The sequence below is a fragment of the Syngnathus acus genome, chromosome 4, assembly GCF_901709675.1.
Source record: "Syngnathus acus chromosome 4, fSynAcu1.2, whole genome shotgun sequence".
NCBI classification, from domain to species: Eukaryota; Metazoa; Chordata; class Actinopteri; order Syngnathiformes; family Syngnathidae; genus Syngnathus; species Syngnathus acus.
The window spans coordinates 7,076,340-7,092,588 of record NC_051090.1 but is presented as its reverse complement, the minus strand read 5'-3'; the positions used below and the strand labels follow the sequence as shown (position 1 = coordinate 7,092,588).

General features: G+C 40.4%; 1 protein-coding gene across 3 annotated transcripts in view; it reads right to left on the bottom strand.

Annotated features, from left to right (window-relative positions):
- Positions 1-200: 200 nt before the first annotated feature.
- pex5la (peroxisomal biogenesis factor 5-like a) overlaps positions 201-16,249 on the bottom strand; it is a 43,426-nt gene continuing 27,377 nt past the window's right edge. For 2 of the 3 annotated variants that reach the window (XM_037248864.1, XM_037248867.1), the window contains 12 exons: positions 14,143-14,340; positions 13,684-13,807; positions 12,991-13,084; positions 12,751-12,780; positions 11,300-11,395; positions 7,299-7,415; positions 6,012-6,155; positions 4,741-4,811; positions 3,810-4,028; positions 2,935-3,100; positions 1,639-1,796; positions 201-1,365 (listed from right to left, as the gene is read on the bottom strand). In XM_037248864.1, coding sequence (XP_037104759.1) covers positions 1,164-1,365; positions 1,639-1,796; positions 2,935-3,100; positions 3,810-4,028; positions 4,741-4,811; positions 6,012-6,155; positions 7,299-7,415; positions 11,300-11,395; positions 12,751-12,780; positions 12,991-13,084; positions 13,684-13,807; positions 14,143-14,340 — 1,619 coding nt within the window. In that variant the 3' untranslated portion in view covers positions 201-1,163. The remainder of the gene's footprint in view (positions 1,366-1,638; positions 1,797-2,934; positions 3,101-3,809; positions 4,029-4,740; positions 4,812-6,011; positions 6,156-7,298; positions 7,416-11,299; positions 11,396-12,750; positions 12,781-12,990; positions 13,085-13,683; positions 13,808-14,142; positions 14,341-16,249) is intronic. The other variant, XM_037248865.1, reaches the window with a different exon arrangement.

Below are 16,249 nucleotides of genomic sequence, written 5' to 3'. Positions count from 1 at the left end.
CAGCTTGGCAGGGTCGCTGCCACGCCTGTTAAATAGCCAAGTGTTGGGCTAAACGTAAAGGAAGGCAGATGGAAGGTTATCATTTAGTCCAATTGACTGAAAATAAAAGTCACAGAGTGACTTTCAAACAATAGTGCTGCAGAGGACATGGAATGTCGGGTATTTGACTTTTCTGGATTCATAACCATGCTATTTCTTTTTAACTAAAATAATTCCCACCAAGCAGTACCATCTCCAAACCTAAACCTGAACTGCACTGCTTGGAAAAGTTGGATGATGCCTGAATATAAAGAAAAGGTTTAAAGGTTTAGAAGCTGAAACACTGTACGGAGTGATGAATCTTTTTTTCTTCAAAATTGATGCTCAGCAGAAAACCATCATTACATTAAATTGAGCAAAGATTGAAAAAAAGAACAGGTTCAGGCAAATGAGAAAAAGACAGAATCCAAGTCAGAAGATAGCAATAAATCAAAGAAAGTGAAATTGGTCTGGTAATATAATATATAGGATGCAATGGCTTAGTGTTTTTGTGTTGCCATAAAAATAGTATCAATAAATCTTGTCGGCATGCTTTTGAGTAAGGCTTAACACAACCTGGCTTGCACATTCCACTTGGACTGAGGAGGTTACCGGTTTGTCTCAAGTGCAAAAAGGGAAACATTTTGAAAAGTCATGCGGGAGCATTATTCCAAGCCGGCAAGAGAAATGTGAACTTCAGGATATATGGTGCAGTTGTTTTCATTTGCTCACTGAATCCACCCGTGAGTCTTTCTGAGCGAAAGCTTTGTTTTCCCAAAATCTCGTCAGTTGTGTGCAAACAGCAAACTGTACATGACGTTCCCTCTGTGAGATCACTCCCGGTTCAGCTCTGTTCCAATGACTGAGCCCGTTTTTAATTGACAAAATTCTCTAAGGCATTGCTCGTACAATCTTCGCCCACCCTTGTGCTCTTCGGGGTGCTGTGCAAATCCGTCACAAAGCAGTCACTTGGAAGAACCTGTCCTCAGAACAGCTCCAAGTTAATTGGGGTGGACGACGTGCATACAAAGAAACGGAAAATCTCCAGCCTTACATCTGATGCATTCTGATGTGTCCGCTTTGGGCTTTGAGCTACTGGCTAGACGAAAGAGGAGGAACAACAGTTGTCACTACCTTACTATTCCTCATATGTCTAAGTTAAAGGCTTTCATGAGAAGATCCAGGTCACCGATGTTTGCAGCCTGGAAGAGTTCAGGCTGGTCCATCATGGACAAAGCTATCCTGAGAGCGGCCCAGATGTTTCCGGACATGACCTGGTGGGACTGCTGTCGACTCCGGCTTTTCCGCTGAAGACTGAGGGCTGTCAGGAAGTTGCTGGCCGCTTCTCTGGGGAAATAAATGCATTCACTCTAGTTTAATTGGGCTGCCTCAACATGATGACGTTTGATTCTCCAAGCCATAACGGGTTCAATATTATCCGTGTCTGTTTTTATTGTTCTGTTGGGCTGGACCTTCAGTGTGGTCACTCCTGAGTCTGTGGTGTTTTTAATAACGATCTGGGCATATAGTCGATGAGTGTGGTCATATTTGATTACTTCTACAGAAGTTGTCTAATTCAAACTCCCCCCGACCCCCCAAATAGCAATTGCACTCACTCACCTGTGTGCTCCGAGGTTAATGCAGCTGATTCCCAGGTTATAGCGAGACCTGATAAATCCCGGCTGCAGCTCCAAAGCTCTTGTGTACGCCTCCACCGCCTCCTCGCTTCGGTCCCCATTTGCCAGAGTTGCCCCTAGCCGGTTCCACAGCAAGTAATCCTGGGTTAAATAAAAATCTTTTAAGCTCTTAGAACTGAATTATCTGCTTTGCAACAAAATAAGCGGCCTGTTTTTTTGCGATGAAAAAAATGACAAAACGTGAACTTCAGCTCCTGGCTCAACTAACAAGGGTAATTTAAGGAGAGCTCAGTTACATCACTCAGGGTGTCCTTGTGCTTGTTTGCCACCTGGAGGCACGCACACACACATGCACACACACACACAGAGGTCATGGTCAACGGCAGTACAGGGGCCCTTTATCTAAGGTTGAGCCTTGCAGTGGGGATATAATTATCTTCCTTTGTGTTCAGTTAGTTTTGCAGCAGGGGGGCAGATATTACCAAGTCAAATTTGGGAGGTTGGATTTAACGGTGAGTAATGTTCATGCCGACCTGGGACATGGTGGGGGAGGACAGACGCTCATTTGCATCAAGGGGATGCAAAGACATCGATAAAGTTTGCGAATCGTCACACACATTGATGTTTTTGTCTCTGTTTTAGTATGTGAATGAGAGATGAACACTTTGTGTCACATGCTGTAAGAATTAGGCTGATTTAATGCTTTGATGACATCTTCACCTTTGTGTGAACATGACATTTTACCTTTGCATGTGTATGTGTACAAAACTGAGAGAGGAGTTCTCTCTATAGATGCTTCTGTGCAAATCGGTTTTTTTTTGTAGTTTGAAGGTCAGCCTTTCAAATATCTGCATCCATGTTTGCGAGAGTCTCTGAAAATGTTCACTTTCTAAATGGAAATACTCAGCTTTTTTTCCGTCTAATCTCTGGCATCATCTTGATGCCCTGATATTCTAACAACATTTGAAAACAAAACAAAAAATGTGTGACTGTAGAGGGGGTGCTTTGAATACATTGTTGACTACCGTATTTTCCGCACTATAAGGCGCACCGGATTATAAGGCGCACCGTCGGCTTTCAAGAATATTGGAGGTTTTTAGGTGCGCATTATAGTGCAAAAAATACGGTAATACTGAATCTTACAAATAAATTCCAATAATGTATTCTGAGTGGAGACATTGAATTTAACATAAAAAGCCAAATCTGGGCTAGAGTATCACCTATCTAAAGTCACAATCCTGTCTTTCCTCAAGTGAGTGAGTTTGTGTAGCGGCAATACCTCAGGCCGCACTGACAAGGCCGTGTTGAAAGCATCCACCGCCTTGTTGAACTCGCTGCTGAGGTTGTAAAGCACCCCGAGGCCCGTCTGCAAGTCCGGGTCAACGGTGTCCGAGTTGTGCTGGACTGCCTCCAAGAAGAGTTCCTTGACCTCGGGTAGCACGGAGCTGTGGTCATGTTTATATCAGCGTTAGGGCGGCAGTGACAGTGTTGTTGGAAGAAAACAAATAATCCCTTCTTGTCATTGAAGGTCATTTTTTTTCCCAGATGAGGTCGGGCATTACAAATGCTTGGGAGATGGAGTGGATAATTGCCAAGAGCAGTTAACCAGCAGGGTTAAAGGAGAAAGATGGAGTGAGCAGAAGAAAAAAGAGAATAGGGAAGATTCCACATGGATTAGCAGAAACATCACGGTAATTGGGATGTACCTGTATCTCTTCACTTTGACTAGACGATTAATGATTTGATAGAGTGTTTCTTTTCCTCGGGAGAAGAATTAAGCCTTTTTTTATCTGATGTTCAAAGCTTAAAACCTTCATTTTAAAAGCTTAAGATAGAAGCGTCTCCCCCTAAAGCAGGGATTGAGAGTGGTCTGGCGAAGAGGGCACACTTGTCAAGATAGTGAAAGAATGCCAGCACCAGCTCTGGCTCACAGAGCTGGCGGGTTCTAGTGCTTTGACGCACTTAATGAATGTCAGAGTTAAATAAATGAGCTTGTAGAACACGTGATAAATATATAATGTGACATTCTGTTGGTCAGCAGTTTATTGGGTCACATTTTTGGCAGTTGAACCAATTTTCAAGAAGTGGGTAAAAAAAAAAAACCTAAAAAGTGAACCTACACTCCAAAACATAACAGCCCACCATTTTGTTTACCTTTCATGCCTGCCAACGTTGGGCGCCTGGGACATCCTGCGCTGGGAGTTTGGGGATCCCGCAAGTTGGTTTTTGCCTTTCAGGAGGTGTTTGTATTTCGGATTGTGCCGCAGCCAGCGGAGCAAAGCCTCGCAGGCTTCGTAACGCATACCCGTGTTGGTCAGACTCACCGCCAAGGCCATGAGGGCCGTGAGATTGTTGGGGTGGAGCTCCAAACACCTGAATGAAGACGGGAAGCGGGTGAAATTGCATGCATAGATCTGTTTTTGGATTAGCGTGCTTAGAAAGTGTTGTTGTTTGTGACAAGAGTAAACCAGATGAAGCTGAGTTGTTTTGGATGTACGTGATGGATTAGTTTAGAATAAGAGAGAAGCCAAAACTAAGATTTAGCAAGATAAACTCATGTGCCAGTCTTAATCTCTGTTAATCTCATAGTAAATTATTTCACCCCAGTGAATCAAAGGTGAGGGTTACATAAAGTCAGAACACTCAAATCCCCTTGCACACAAATTATCTTTCTTTTTATAATAAGTACAGAAACCAATTTAATTGCTTTGAAGTAAATTTAAAAATTTACAAACAGAATAATTATTTTATGCGTAGCATCCAAAGTGCTGCCAGTGGGGGCTCCAACAGGACTAAAGCCAGGTAAAATATCTAATCTGACTTCATACCAAAATATTGTGCAGACAGATGGCAGTTGTTATATAACAACAACACAATGTGGACTGAAGCGACTCATATTTGACTAATAACTGTCTGCGAGATTAAGTGCAAAAACAGTCTCTTGAGTAATCACGTTTACTTGGGAAAGTATTTTTTGTGTTCGATTGCAAAGAAAAGTTTACACTGAATGAAATATTTGAACTGTGTTGTTAATTTTACTTCGACACTATTAACAGATGCATCTTTTATTTATTTATTTATTTACCTCTGTAGGGAGACAATCGCTGCCTGCTCATTCTCATTTTCGGCCTGAGTGGTCCCGAGCACTTGCCAAGCCTGCAGAGAAGCAATAAGGAGAGAATATAATAATGAGGAGAACCCTAAAGTCTACCAATACTTTGTCATTCTGCCCCAAAAACTTTAATTAGATACAAACTTTGAATACGTGCTATATGTAAAATATGTACAGTAAGTTTCCCAAATAAACACTAGAGGGCAGACTGATTAATTTTAAATCCATAAAGTGAGATTATAAAATTCTCTCTGTAAAACCTCATGTTATAATCAGTTAATACTAAAACTAATCTCTGCGCATGTCTTTTTTTTTTTGGTCCTGCTGTCTTAAATAAGGAGAGAAATAATTTCTCAGAGGTCTTTGGAGTGAGGCAACGAGCGACTAAGCACCCCAGGTGGAATTTTGGAATCGTATTAGTTCCATACACAGAGGGATTATCCTTCCTCTGTAAAAATTGGCACATTTCTGTATATTCTTGGGGATACCAAAAGGGCTTTATGCAAAGGCTTTGCTCTTTCAACCTGCAAAGAGGTCACTCCTGACTATATGAAAAGAAGAAGGCGAATAAAATGAAATGACCAAAGATTTTCCTCACTGGTCAAATGGAAATTGTCAGTACAGGCAAGTTACCGCACCGGACTATAAGGCGCACCATTAATGCATCACGTCAGATTTTTAATCCAAATCAAATCATTCTCCATTTTATCTTTTTTATTTCAACTTCAGACGCAACAAATTACTTTATAATCACAAAATAATTATCCATAGTCTTTTTGATTCATGATTCATAGTCTTGAGTCTCGACTTATGATTGATTTCATGTCACAATGCTTGGGGCCAGTTTAAATTTAGGAATTTGGTCCATATATAAGGCGCACCGGACTATAAGGCGCACTGTCGGCTTTTGAGAAAATGTTAGGTTTTTAGGTGCGCCTAATAGTCCGGAAAATACGGTAGGCCTTTTTGTTACAGTAAACAATTCAAGAAGGTGGAGGAAATTCTAGGCAATCAGCGTTCAAGCCCGTGTCCTCTGAGAACAAAATCTGCCTCGCACAGCTGGTTGCCACTGAGGCTTTTTTTTCTTTATGGTTTCTCTCAGCACGAGTCGGCGCTTTTTGTTGGCACTTGCCACAGTCCAGTTGACCTGTGCAATCATCATTGTAAAGCATAAATACGATAGATTATTTCATTATTTCTCAAAATCGTTCAGCCTCAGTGCGTGCTTTCATGACTGCATTCACCTCGGAATCGTGAGGGTCTTGCAAGACAGCCGCTTCCAGCATAAGCACCGCATTTGGCAAGTCTCCTTCTCGAGACTTCTTCAACCCCTCATCAAACGCATTAGGCAAGTCCTTATAGGGATTATCTGTGTGGAAGTAGTAACCCTGTCAGCAAAAACAAAAAAACAGAAAACAAGTTCAGTGGTGACGTCAGTGACCCTCGGATGCAAGGAATCGATCGTTAACACATGGCGGACTGGGCTCCTTGAGGTTTTTTTCCCCCCGTTCTCTTTAAATGTTAAACTTTGAATTTTCCAACTGTGATTACCCCAGCGTGTTTACGGCTGCCTCAGAGCAAGACGACTTTGAAAGAACTTGCTCTGCGCTGGGATCAATCAGGAGGTCCCGCAAGTCGGCTCTCTAAAGACTTCCCCGTATGGGAAGGTCAACTCATGGGTGATGAGCTGTGCCGAGAAACATATTCGCTTGTATTATTTATACGACACAGATGCTAAGGTGGCGTTTTGGAATATGCAGCATAATGATTGGATTGAGGAACACAGTAAGATTCAGTTGTGTAAACTTCTGTTGAAAACTTTTGCCCACAGAAATCACAGACAAGAAGAAATCACTTTTTTCCTCATGACCCTTATCTTTCATTGTTGATTAGAAAAGTTTATATAGTTCTACCATTTCATAGTGAGGCATGCCGCATCCATTTTTAGTTCAAATGTGAGGTTACAAATATGTTTTTTTTACCTTGTCAAAGACTGCACAAATATTCCAAAGGATAGCAAAAGGTGATGTTTACAAATTATGCAGCACAGTTTTTTTTCTTCTACTCTGTTTTTCTCGGAAACTTCAAGTCTCAAATGTTCACTTGTGTGTAGAGGAAAGCGCACACAGGTTAAAAAACATTGTAATGAGGTGATTTGAAAACCAGAAACGGAAAGTTGAGGTTCTGCAAGCCAAGGTAATGATCTATTCAACACAAACAATTTCCATGAATAAATTCCAATGTGTTTCTCTTCAAACAGAAGCAAACAGAAATTTTTGATGAATAGACGGCATAAAAAATCATTTTGGACCCCCTTTGCACAAACTTCTATTGTTATGAATTATGTGCATACTTTATTGCAAACTTAATTGCTTGCGCAAATGATTATATTAATGTCGCAATAAATGCAAAAACCTCTAGTGGAAAATTCCTCACTGCTTATTTAATCTGTCAGTATTAATAATAAAAAAATGTCATATTTCCTACACTTATTGATCTGAGCCTGACTACAAATCAGAGACAATATTGACCTTCTCATGAGGAGAGACCGTGGAGGGAATCTGGGCTTGCTCATTCTCCGTCAGCCAGTTTCGCCGAGCCAGTTCCTCCCACTCTGCTTGCATCTTATCCCAGAACTCTGTATCCGACTACGGAAACAGCGAGGGAGGGGGGAGGAATGGGAGATCAGGATGAACCAAAGGGGGAGGGGTCAAGGAAGGGAGAGAAACAGAGGTGAAAGAATGACTAGTGCACATGACATAATTTCAAGTGACATTTGCGTTTCACTTTCTCTGACCAAATACCGAAAGGTTGCGATGGATGAAATATGTAAGACGTGTTCACTTGCTTCTTCTACAGAGCATGTTCGTGTCTTTTAGTTTATGTGGGCACTCCATTCATCACACTGTCCATGATTCTTGGCCAAGCTGGAATGAATGATGCCAATCCGAGTGGAACAATCGTCTGCGTCTCACTTATGGGCTCATCCATTGTCAGAAACACACGAGATGAAAGATGGGGCCAAAGTCCTTTCTTTCATGTCTGTGACTGTGTCTACTAACAATCTAGACGGAATCACGGTCGAGATCCACATTGAAGGAGCACGTGTCATAGGTCTTCTCATCTCCTCTCTTCAGAGGCTGCCGAATGACACCGAGGCCATTGTGGCTCCTGACGAGCAAGCCACGGCAGGGAATTGGCGGCTGCTGACACTCCAAGCCAAATTGCCTCAAGGTGATTGTCATGGTTGCCACTTCCTGAGGGCTCTTTTCACATATCACATATCAAATGTGATCTGATTGGAGCCACACCGTGCGAATATCGCACATCTCAATTCTCTACAAATTAAAACAATTCTCAAGTATCTTGCTGAAATGTCTGACATGCTTCCATCCTTTTTATTTTTTGCACATCCCTAAAATCGGTTTGTTGTGGTGAGGTTTTCCAATCCAAAATGATCAAGCCAATGTTGGGTTATTTATACCCAATGCATTGGGTTAAGGATTTGACTCAGCAAGATTTTGATCCAACAGTTTTTTACCCTTTCCTGAGTCTACCTAGCTATTTTCTAATTGGGATGGGCTATGTCCGGGTTATCTGGACACTGGCCGGGAATCAAACCCACCACCTCTCGTTTACACAAATTCTGCTTAAGAAAGAAACGCCATCTGATGTATAGATTATCCATCACCACACTCCAACAAATGCTTCTAAAATATTACACAGAGAGGAGTGGTTTTTTTTTTCCCCTAATTTTTAAAAAAATTAAATAATTCTGGGCTTGCCAGTTTAATTATGTGAAACAAGGCGAGGTAATTTACAACCCATGTAGTATTGAAGAGAGCTGTTATGAATACAAATGTTACTTAAGAATGAACAGCAGGATGCATGCTCGATATAAAAATGAATGGACCATGACATAAATGCATGTTGACAACTCCAATGCTGACGATGTCAACGTGTAGAGAGCTTATGCAAAGCCAAACAAATGTTTGCCTCAAGGGTAATTTACAAGCAGTCATTCAGGATTGCACATGAGGGAATAGTTGTAAATGATGATTATGAATTTCAGATAAAATAAGAAGCATAGTGTACATATGAGCAGTAGACATTAAAGGCTGTATAAGCTAGACGAGTATACTTTTAGAAAATAAATGAAAGGGGTTAGCCATCTTGACCCTACATCACCGAAAGTTTAATTACTTATCAGTGACACAAGAAACCTCACCCCCAGCGTTTCCAGAGCCAGTCCGCCTTGGCCTTTCAATGCTAACAAGCCCCCCGACAGCTCTGCCCGGCCAGTCCTTGCTCAGCCGGACCAAAATAGAAAGCCGGCGACCCGATAATGGAATAACACACATTTATCGGACATAGTGCCCCGCTTGTATTTTGCTAGAATGCAATTACCCATGATGTGAATGTCTGTGATAACACATAGTTCAGCACATGCAGTTTTTTTTTGTTCTGTCGGCTTAAATAAAAGGCAAGTTACTAGGGCAGCAACTTCCGTCAGGCTCTTTGTCAGCAAAGATTGATGTTCAATTTGATTTACAGCTAGAATTGATTGATTGGAGTGAGATGCAGCCATTGCAAATAAATACAATAAAAATAACTTCAAGTGACGTATGTTAGGTTAATTAAAGACTCTAAATTAGTGTGGCATGTGAGTGTCAGTGGTTTTCTACATGGGCCTTGAGTTCCAGCTTGCACAATATGTGCTGTAGAAAATGCATGAATTTACAAATACAAGACTGATACGTAGCATCAGGAATATATGACTCTTTGAACATAATTGTACTATGAATTAGTCTACAAATTACTGCAGGATAAATTTTCAGCCGTGCAATATAAATTAGGAATATCACATCCATCTCTCAGACAGATTTAACTGTCTTGCAGGCTGTAATTGGTGGTGCAGTCCAATTGCTTTTAGTTATCCAGAGATAATAATCTAAGAGTCATTCCACCAGAATAGAAGGAACTTTTATTATATATTAAATTTCCCAAAACTTTTTAGGGGGGGTTAAAGCCATTAACATTTGAGAGCGCACTATTTTCTGTTTGCACAAAAACTAACCACCAAATTGTTGCCAATCATTTTGACCAAAACTTTGCTCACATTGAACTGTTTTAACCTAAATTGAAAGAAGCCAGTTAAGAGGGTAACTGCATTATTTCTCCCCATTTATATGTGGATTGAGAGCAAAATCTAACAAACAACTCGCTCAGCATCTGATAAAAACAAGAAGGCATCGGGCTGATGTTGCAGAAGATAATAGGTAATAATAGAGTGCGCACATCCTGCTGTTGTTTTAATCAAGGAAATGCCATGCTGCAGAAAAACGAGTCTATGTTTTATTTCCACTCAGGGAGTCCTATTTCTTATTCATCACAAGCAAAACAAGTCCCAATTTATTCTGCATTATCCAAGTGAAGCATAACAATACCATATGGCCAAAGTAATTGAAACTGTCCTAATGTCGCATGAAGAGTCACTAACCCACCGAGAAAATGTTTCATCACCCAGCCATCATATTCCTTTAAAGCCGTTTTTCCATTTCTCATTTCATCCTCTTATCTGTAGAGCCGTAAAAGGCTACATTTACTATCATCAGTGGCAATTTAGCAAAATGGATGAAATTTGGGGCCGCTTTCACGTCGACTCCCTCTGAGGGTTCCACTTTTTTTGTCTACTTTATCAAATGGAATGGCAAAAAGCCTCCATGCCGGATTGACATCCTCTTGGTGTTACGCTAGTTGTGTCCCTATTGTGTATATACAGTAACAGAGATGATCTGATTGTGGATATTGATGAAATATGAACCTTAAATGGCTGACCACCGGCATGAAAATTCATCCTCAATGGAAGACTGGGCTCATTCCAAACCGGGAGGTTATGTTACTGATCGATGAGTCGTGCTCTGAAGCACGTCTATCTCCAAATCTCTTCGCTAACCTGCCCTGCAGCTGATCCCAAGACAAATATTTTGAGGGCTTACGGCTTACACAACCTGTGACATCAGGGCTAATTTTAGGATGGAATCCCCCAAGTGGGCGAATGCGGCGCTCTTCTACTGCTCCTCACACTTTCTGACCATTTTTGCTGTCCTTGCTCTATTATTCATCAGCACAGTATAAAACAACATGTAGTCTTTGGTTCAAGAAAAAAGAGGCTTTTAGTTCCAGAAGGAATTCGAAAAATCCTGAAAAGAATTTGTACGACTCAGATTGAATCGACATGACCTTGAACTAAAAATGGCAAAAGTCAAACTCAATGTGCACACACATAAGTGACATGAGCAGATTTGATGTAAATTAATTTATGTTTTGCGAAGTGGTTTGCACATCTGCCTCACAGTTCTGAGGTTTGGGTTCGATTCCGGACATCTTACCGTGCTTGCGTGGTATTACTCTGGCTTCCTCCCACATCTTTTACATACCTTGATAGCATGTTTGGATTTGACTATGTGACTCCATTAGACATAGAAGTACTTTCTGTACCTCCCCCAAGGCTGAGCGACAATCTGCCTACCTCCACGGCAGCCTTGGCTCGCTCAAACTCTTCTTCTAGAGACTGATGTCTGGAAAGGAGGGCGCTGCCCCACCGCTGATCCTTGGTTAGACGAGCCTGTCACGCACACAAACGCACAATTCATTGGACAGGATAGACGTATATGCAGAAACGCAGTTCATTAATCATCCACATATAGCCCATTATGCACACACACACACAATCAGCCAGAAGGAGACAGGCAGGGAGAGTGTGCAGGGGTCAGCCTTCTCTGCTTTCTCAGGGACGAGTGAATATCTCCTCCTCAACAAAGCTTCTGACATGCTTTAGCTCAATCACTCGTGTCAGCATCTCAGCCCAACCCTCGCCATGCTATACTCAGCCAACCTTTCTGGGGTTCAACCCCGCCCCGCCCCGCTGTCCACTTTTGTGCACCTGCACATGCAATCCAACACCTCACAATATGCTGACGGCCGCACAGGTGTAACTTCAAACATCCTGTGACTAAATTTAAAACAGACCCGCTCAGCAAAATTTCGGTTATATCTCTATACATTAGTCCAGGGTAGGTTAAACGATTTCACATTAAGGAGTGTGATTTATTGCAATGACTATATAGACTCAACATAATAAAACATTAGGTCATCAAATCTATTCCAGACACTGAAGAACTAACGGACCCATGTGGAGTGAGTGATGTCCCCTTGAATGGGTAGCATAATCTCAGTATTGATGGATGGATAAGTAGATTTAAAATTGCCTTTTATGTTTCTTTTTGAAACTCATTTTCTGTACAGTACGTTCACATAGTCGAGGAAAATTCACCCCAAAAACCAATAAACACATTTGTTTCCATATCGAGGGCAACTAATTTATGGATGAAATGGCTCTTCATCATCCTGGAAAACACTTGATTATTCTGGGGGTTGATTTTTCCATAGACTTGTTTTGCAAACTACACACAAAACAAATCTTCAGTTTTTGCATGCAGCTTGTATGAATATTTTGGATACCTACAAAATAGCAGGAGACTGCTCCTGTCTGTGAACTGTGCAACTTTTGAGCCCAAATATTTGGAATGTTTGTCTACGAATAACTTCCATCCATCCTATCTTTAATACTAAATCAATTATTAATAGGGGTGGTGAAAAGGTGACATATGTTTAGCTAGCTCAGTGAGATCAACACTAATGCGCTCAGAGTAAGACGACTCAATAATTCATAGGCTATTAATCCAATTATGGCATCAGAAATAAGACCCCCAACGCAGACCTGTAGACATCCAGCCAGCAAGAAAGCGCTTCACATTTGGACCATGTAGCACTACCAAAGACCAAAAGCACCACCTGTCAGCTTCAAGTCAAGCCACTCATTTTGCAAGTCAAATTTCATAACATGGTGCAATGCTGTTTTGGCGGTGCAAATGTTTAAGTCTTCCCATATGAAATGAAAGGATGCATAGGGAGGCTTACATGTCTTCCACTAATATACTGCCTGTTGAGCTGAAATGGAAGAATTGTAGGTGTTAGGACAAATGACGGCAAAACAATCACACACAAACTTGAAGGGTTAACATGCAAAAGTGGTTTGTTCCAGGGTATGTTAATGTAATATTTCCTGTATCACTTTTAAATAATATCGACATCAAATGCAGAGTGTATACAATAAAGGTGATTACTCCCAATTTGTAATCACACAGACGGAGCACTTACTTGAGATGCAAGGGCAGACTCGGGTTCTGCTTTGGTGTTTGCTTCCACGCAGTTTTTATTCAATGGCTCTAATTGGGTTTTAGAGTCAATGGACCTGGAAAAGAGACGGAAATTAGCACTAACAATCCAAGTTTTTATTGGACATTATACTAAATCTGTACAACACTCATTCTGAAGAAATATAAACATATACAATATTATATAATACGCATATAAATAGACAACAGATCCACATTTAAGTGACAATATTTTATACTGAGTCCTAAAATGAAAAGGACGCCTGTTCAAGGACAACAGAACGGAAGGGATGTGCAGCAAAGTCCTGAACAAATTGAAGACAGTCTAATGAAATTTTGTTGAGACAGCTGAAGAGCAAGTCTGGAACAGTAAAACAATGTATTAACCATGGCAAGGCCTGATCCAATATGAGCCCAAGATTTCTTAAGATGTGGTGCATATTTTTAGAAAATGACCCTAAATTGATGGCAACCTTAGGAATTAATTGTGGTATGATTTGCTGATGTCCTCTCTGAAAAAGAGCATGTGAGGCGCAAAGAAGATGGGCCCTTAAATTGACCCCTGCGGAACACCACAGAAAAGGAAGACAGACTCCGACTTGCCTAAGAATTCTGAACACTGCCTACACTATTTTGACACATGACGTGATATGTATCTGCGCAGGACAGTGCTTACCATAGAAATTCATTTGAAGAGTTTTTTGATGAACGCCGTCTCTCCAATTTCCACTTTCTGTTACCGTTTCTCTCAGGGTTGGGGTTCAACTCTTCCCATTTATCCAACGGTGAACCAGTGATAGCTGCACTCAAAGATAAGCATTAACGAATTGGCATAGGAGGTGTCTAAAATAAAGTTGTTGTTTGAAATAATGTATTTTTGGACTCTCAAACGACTAAGGGTCTGAAAGGTTAAACAAAGTGGAAAAACTGACAATTAGTACTGAGCATGCTCTAAAAATAACATCTATTGGCAGTTCAGACATTTTCTTTTTTGAAACATCAGGGAAATACTTGGTGCCATGAATTATTCACTTCACTGCTGTTTAGCATACAGCCTAATTAGTTCCCAATGAACATTCCATTCCACTGAAAGTGTTTTGACAGTTTCTTCATAATATTTGCACAGTGTCCATACCGGAGTCCAGTGACGCTCTCTCTGTTGTCCGCATGCTCTGTTCCAGCTCCACCTGGATCAGCTCTGTCTCTGCGTTTTTTTTCCTGTGCGGGCTTTTTTGCTTGTCGCTACGGGATGAACGAGGACTCTTCTTGTCTTTGTTGTTTCTCTGCTCGCTTGGCTCGCTGAGATCCAGTAGGTCCAATGTTGATGAGAGAACTGCCAAGACAGCACTTTTTATTGGAGCTTTCACGCTGTGTAAATCTAAATTTGTTTGGCAGTTTTATCATTTCAAAACCTGGCTTCAATTGGAGTGTGATGCCCAGATGGGGTGAAAAAAACAAGAAAAGCAATTTTAATTTCATATTTTCCCATGATAGCAAGTAAATTGGCCATTAAAACAGTTGCAAAATAAATCACAGTCATGTATCTTATTATCAACAGACACATTTTAATGTCATTTGAGGAAACCTTTTAGTAAAAACAAATTCTCTCACCCATTAAATTCCTTTTTTTTTTGCTAATAATATTTTTCATTTGAATAATTTGTTTCAGATGAAAGACTATGTTGGTCTGAAAAAAATGTGGGTGATTCAGCATCTAATATATGGGGCTTTTTAAAAAAAAAAATCCAAATATATATGTGTGGCCGATAAAGAGGAGCATCTTTCTACTGAATGGACTTTTATGATGCATTTTATGACCTCAGGATAGAAGGCCAACAACATCAGTGTGTGATTCCTTGTCTTGTCTTCTTTCTCTTTTAAATTTACTGCAACCTTTTCAAACACGATTAGACATGTTGCGGTTTAATAAAAAATAATCGCCAATACCCGACATAAAAAGACATAAAAATCACACAGTGGTAGTTTTTAATTTCTTTTACAATTTTCTTAATAGCTATAGCCTACTGTTTTGTTTCATCAGTGCCATTCACACACACTCTTAATGGTTTCTCCTGATTGCCGCTAATTTTTCTATACACTGGGTGGTAACTATTAAAACTCACATTTGTAGAACCTCAGTCAAAATCGTGAGCCACTCTGTGATTCTTTGCCCCATGTAAGGAGAGCTCAAAGCTGTAGAAAAATGACGAGATAATTGGCGTACTGCTGTTTCATGATAACCAGCTGAGAGCGTTTGTTGACTGAAATCTAAGCGTAATCAGAGCTTGTCGCCCGTGACTTGTGCTATTTAGATGACAAGCGCAATTACAAATATGGGAGGGTAGGGTGCACTCAAGGAAAGAGCTTTCCTAAAGAGGTTTTAGTATCAAAAAGAAACAAAAAGGCATTCAAAATGTTTTGACATGGTTGAGTTTACATTAATGAGACTGGCAAGACAATGGCTCAGATTGGGAGGTTTTATCTATACATGCGATTTTTTAAAGCTGCTTGGAAGGATGTTTTGTGGTTAAAATAATACCATATTTTCCAGACTATAAGGCGCACCAAAAAACCTAAAATTTTCTCAAAAGCCGACAGTGCGCCTTATAATCCGGTGCGCCTTATATAAAGACCAAATTCCTAAATTTAAACTGGCCCGAAACATTGTGTCATGAAATCAATCATCAGTCCCGCTGAAGACTATGAATCATGAATCAAAAAGACTATGGATCATTATTTTCTGATTACAAAGTAATTTGTTCCATCTGAAATTGAAATAAAAAAGATAAAATGGAGAATGATTTGGATTAAAAATCTGACATGATGCATTAATGGTGCGCCTTATAGTCCAGTGCGCCTTATATAAGGACAAAGTTTTTAAATGGGCCATTCATTGAAGGTGTGCCTTATAGTCCGGTGCGCCTTATAGTCCGGTGCGCCTTATAGTCCGGAAAATACGGTACATTAAATAAAATGTGTTATGTGGTAGTATGACTACATATTTATTGATTTTAAAAAGTTGATTTACAAAAATTAGGTTTCTTTATTTCCTTTTTTTTTCTCCTTGGAATTCTTTTGGAAAATATGGCAGCTGGTTTAATTAGACGAGCATAAATTTGCTTTTTTATTTAGATTTGTTCTCGCTTGTATTATGAGAGACAGACTTTCACAAGCTGCAAGGTTTCAGGCATGCAAATGTGTCTGGGCATCCCTGCTTTGAATTTCCACCCCAAGCCCAGACA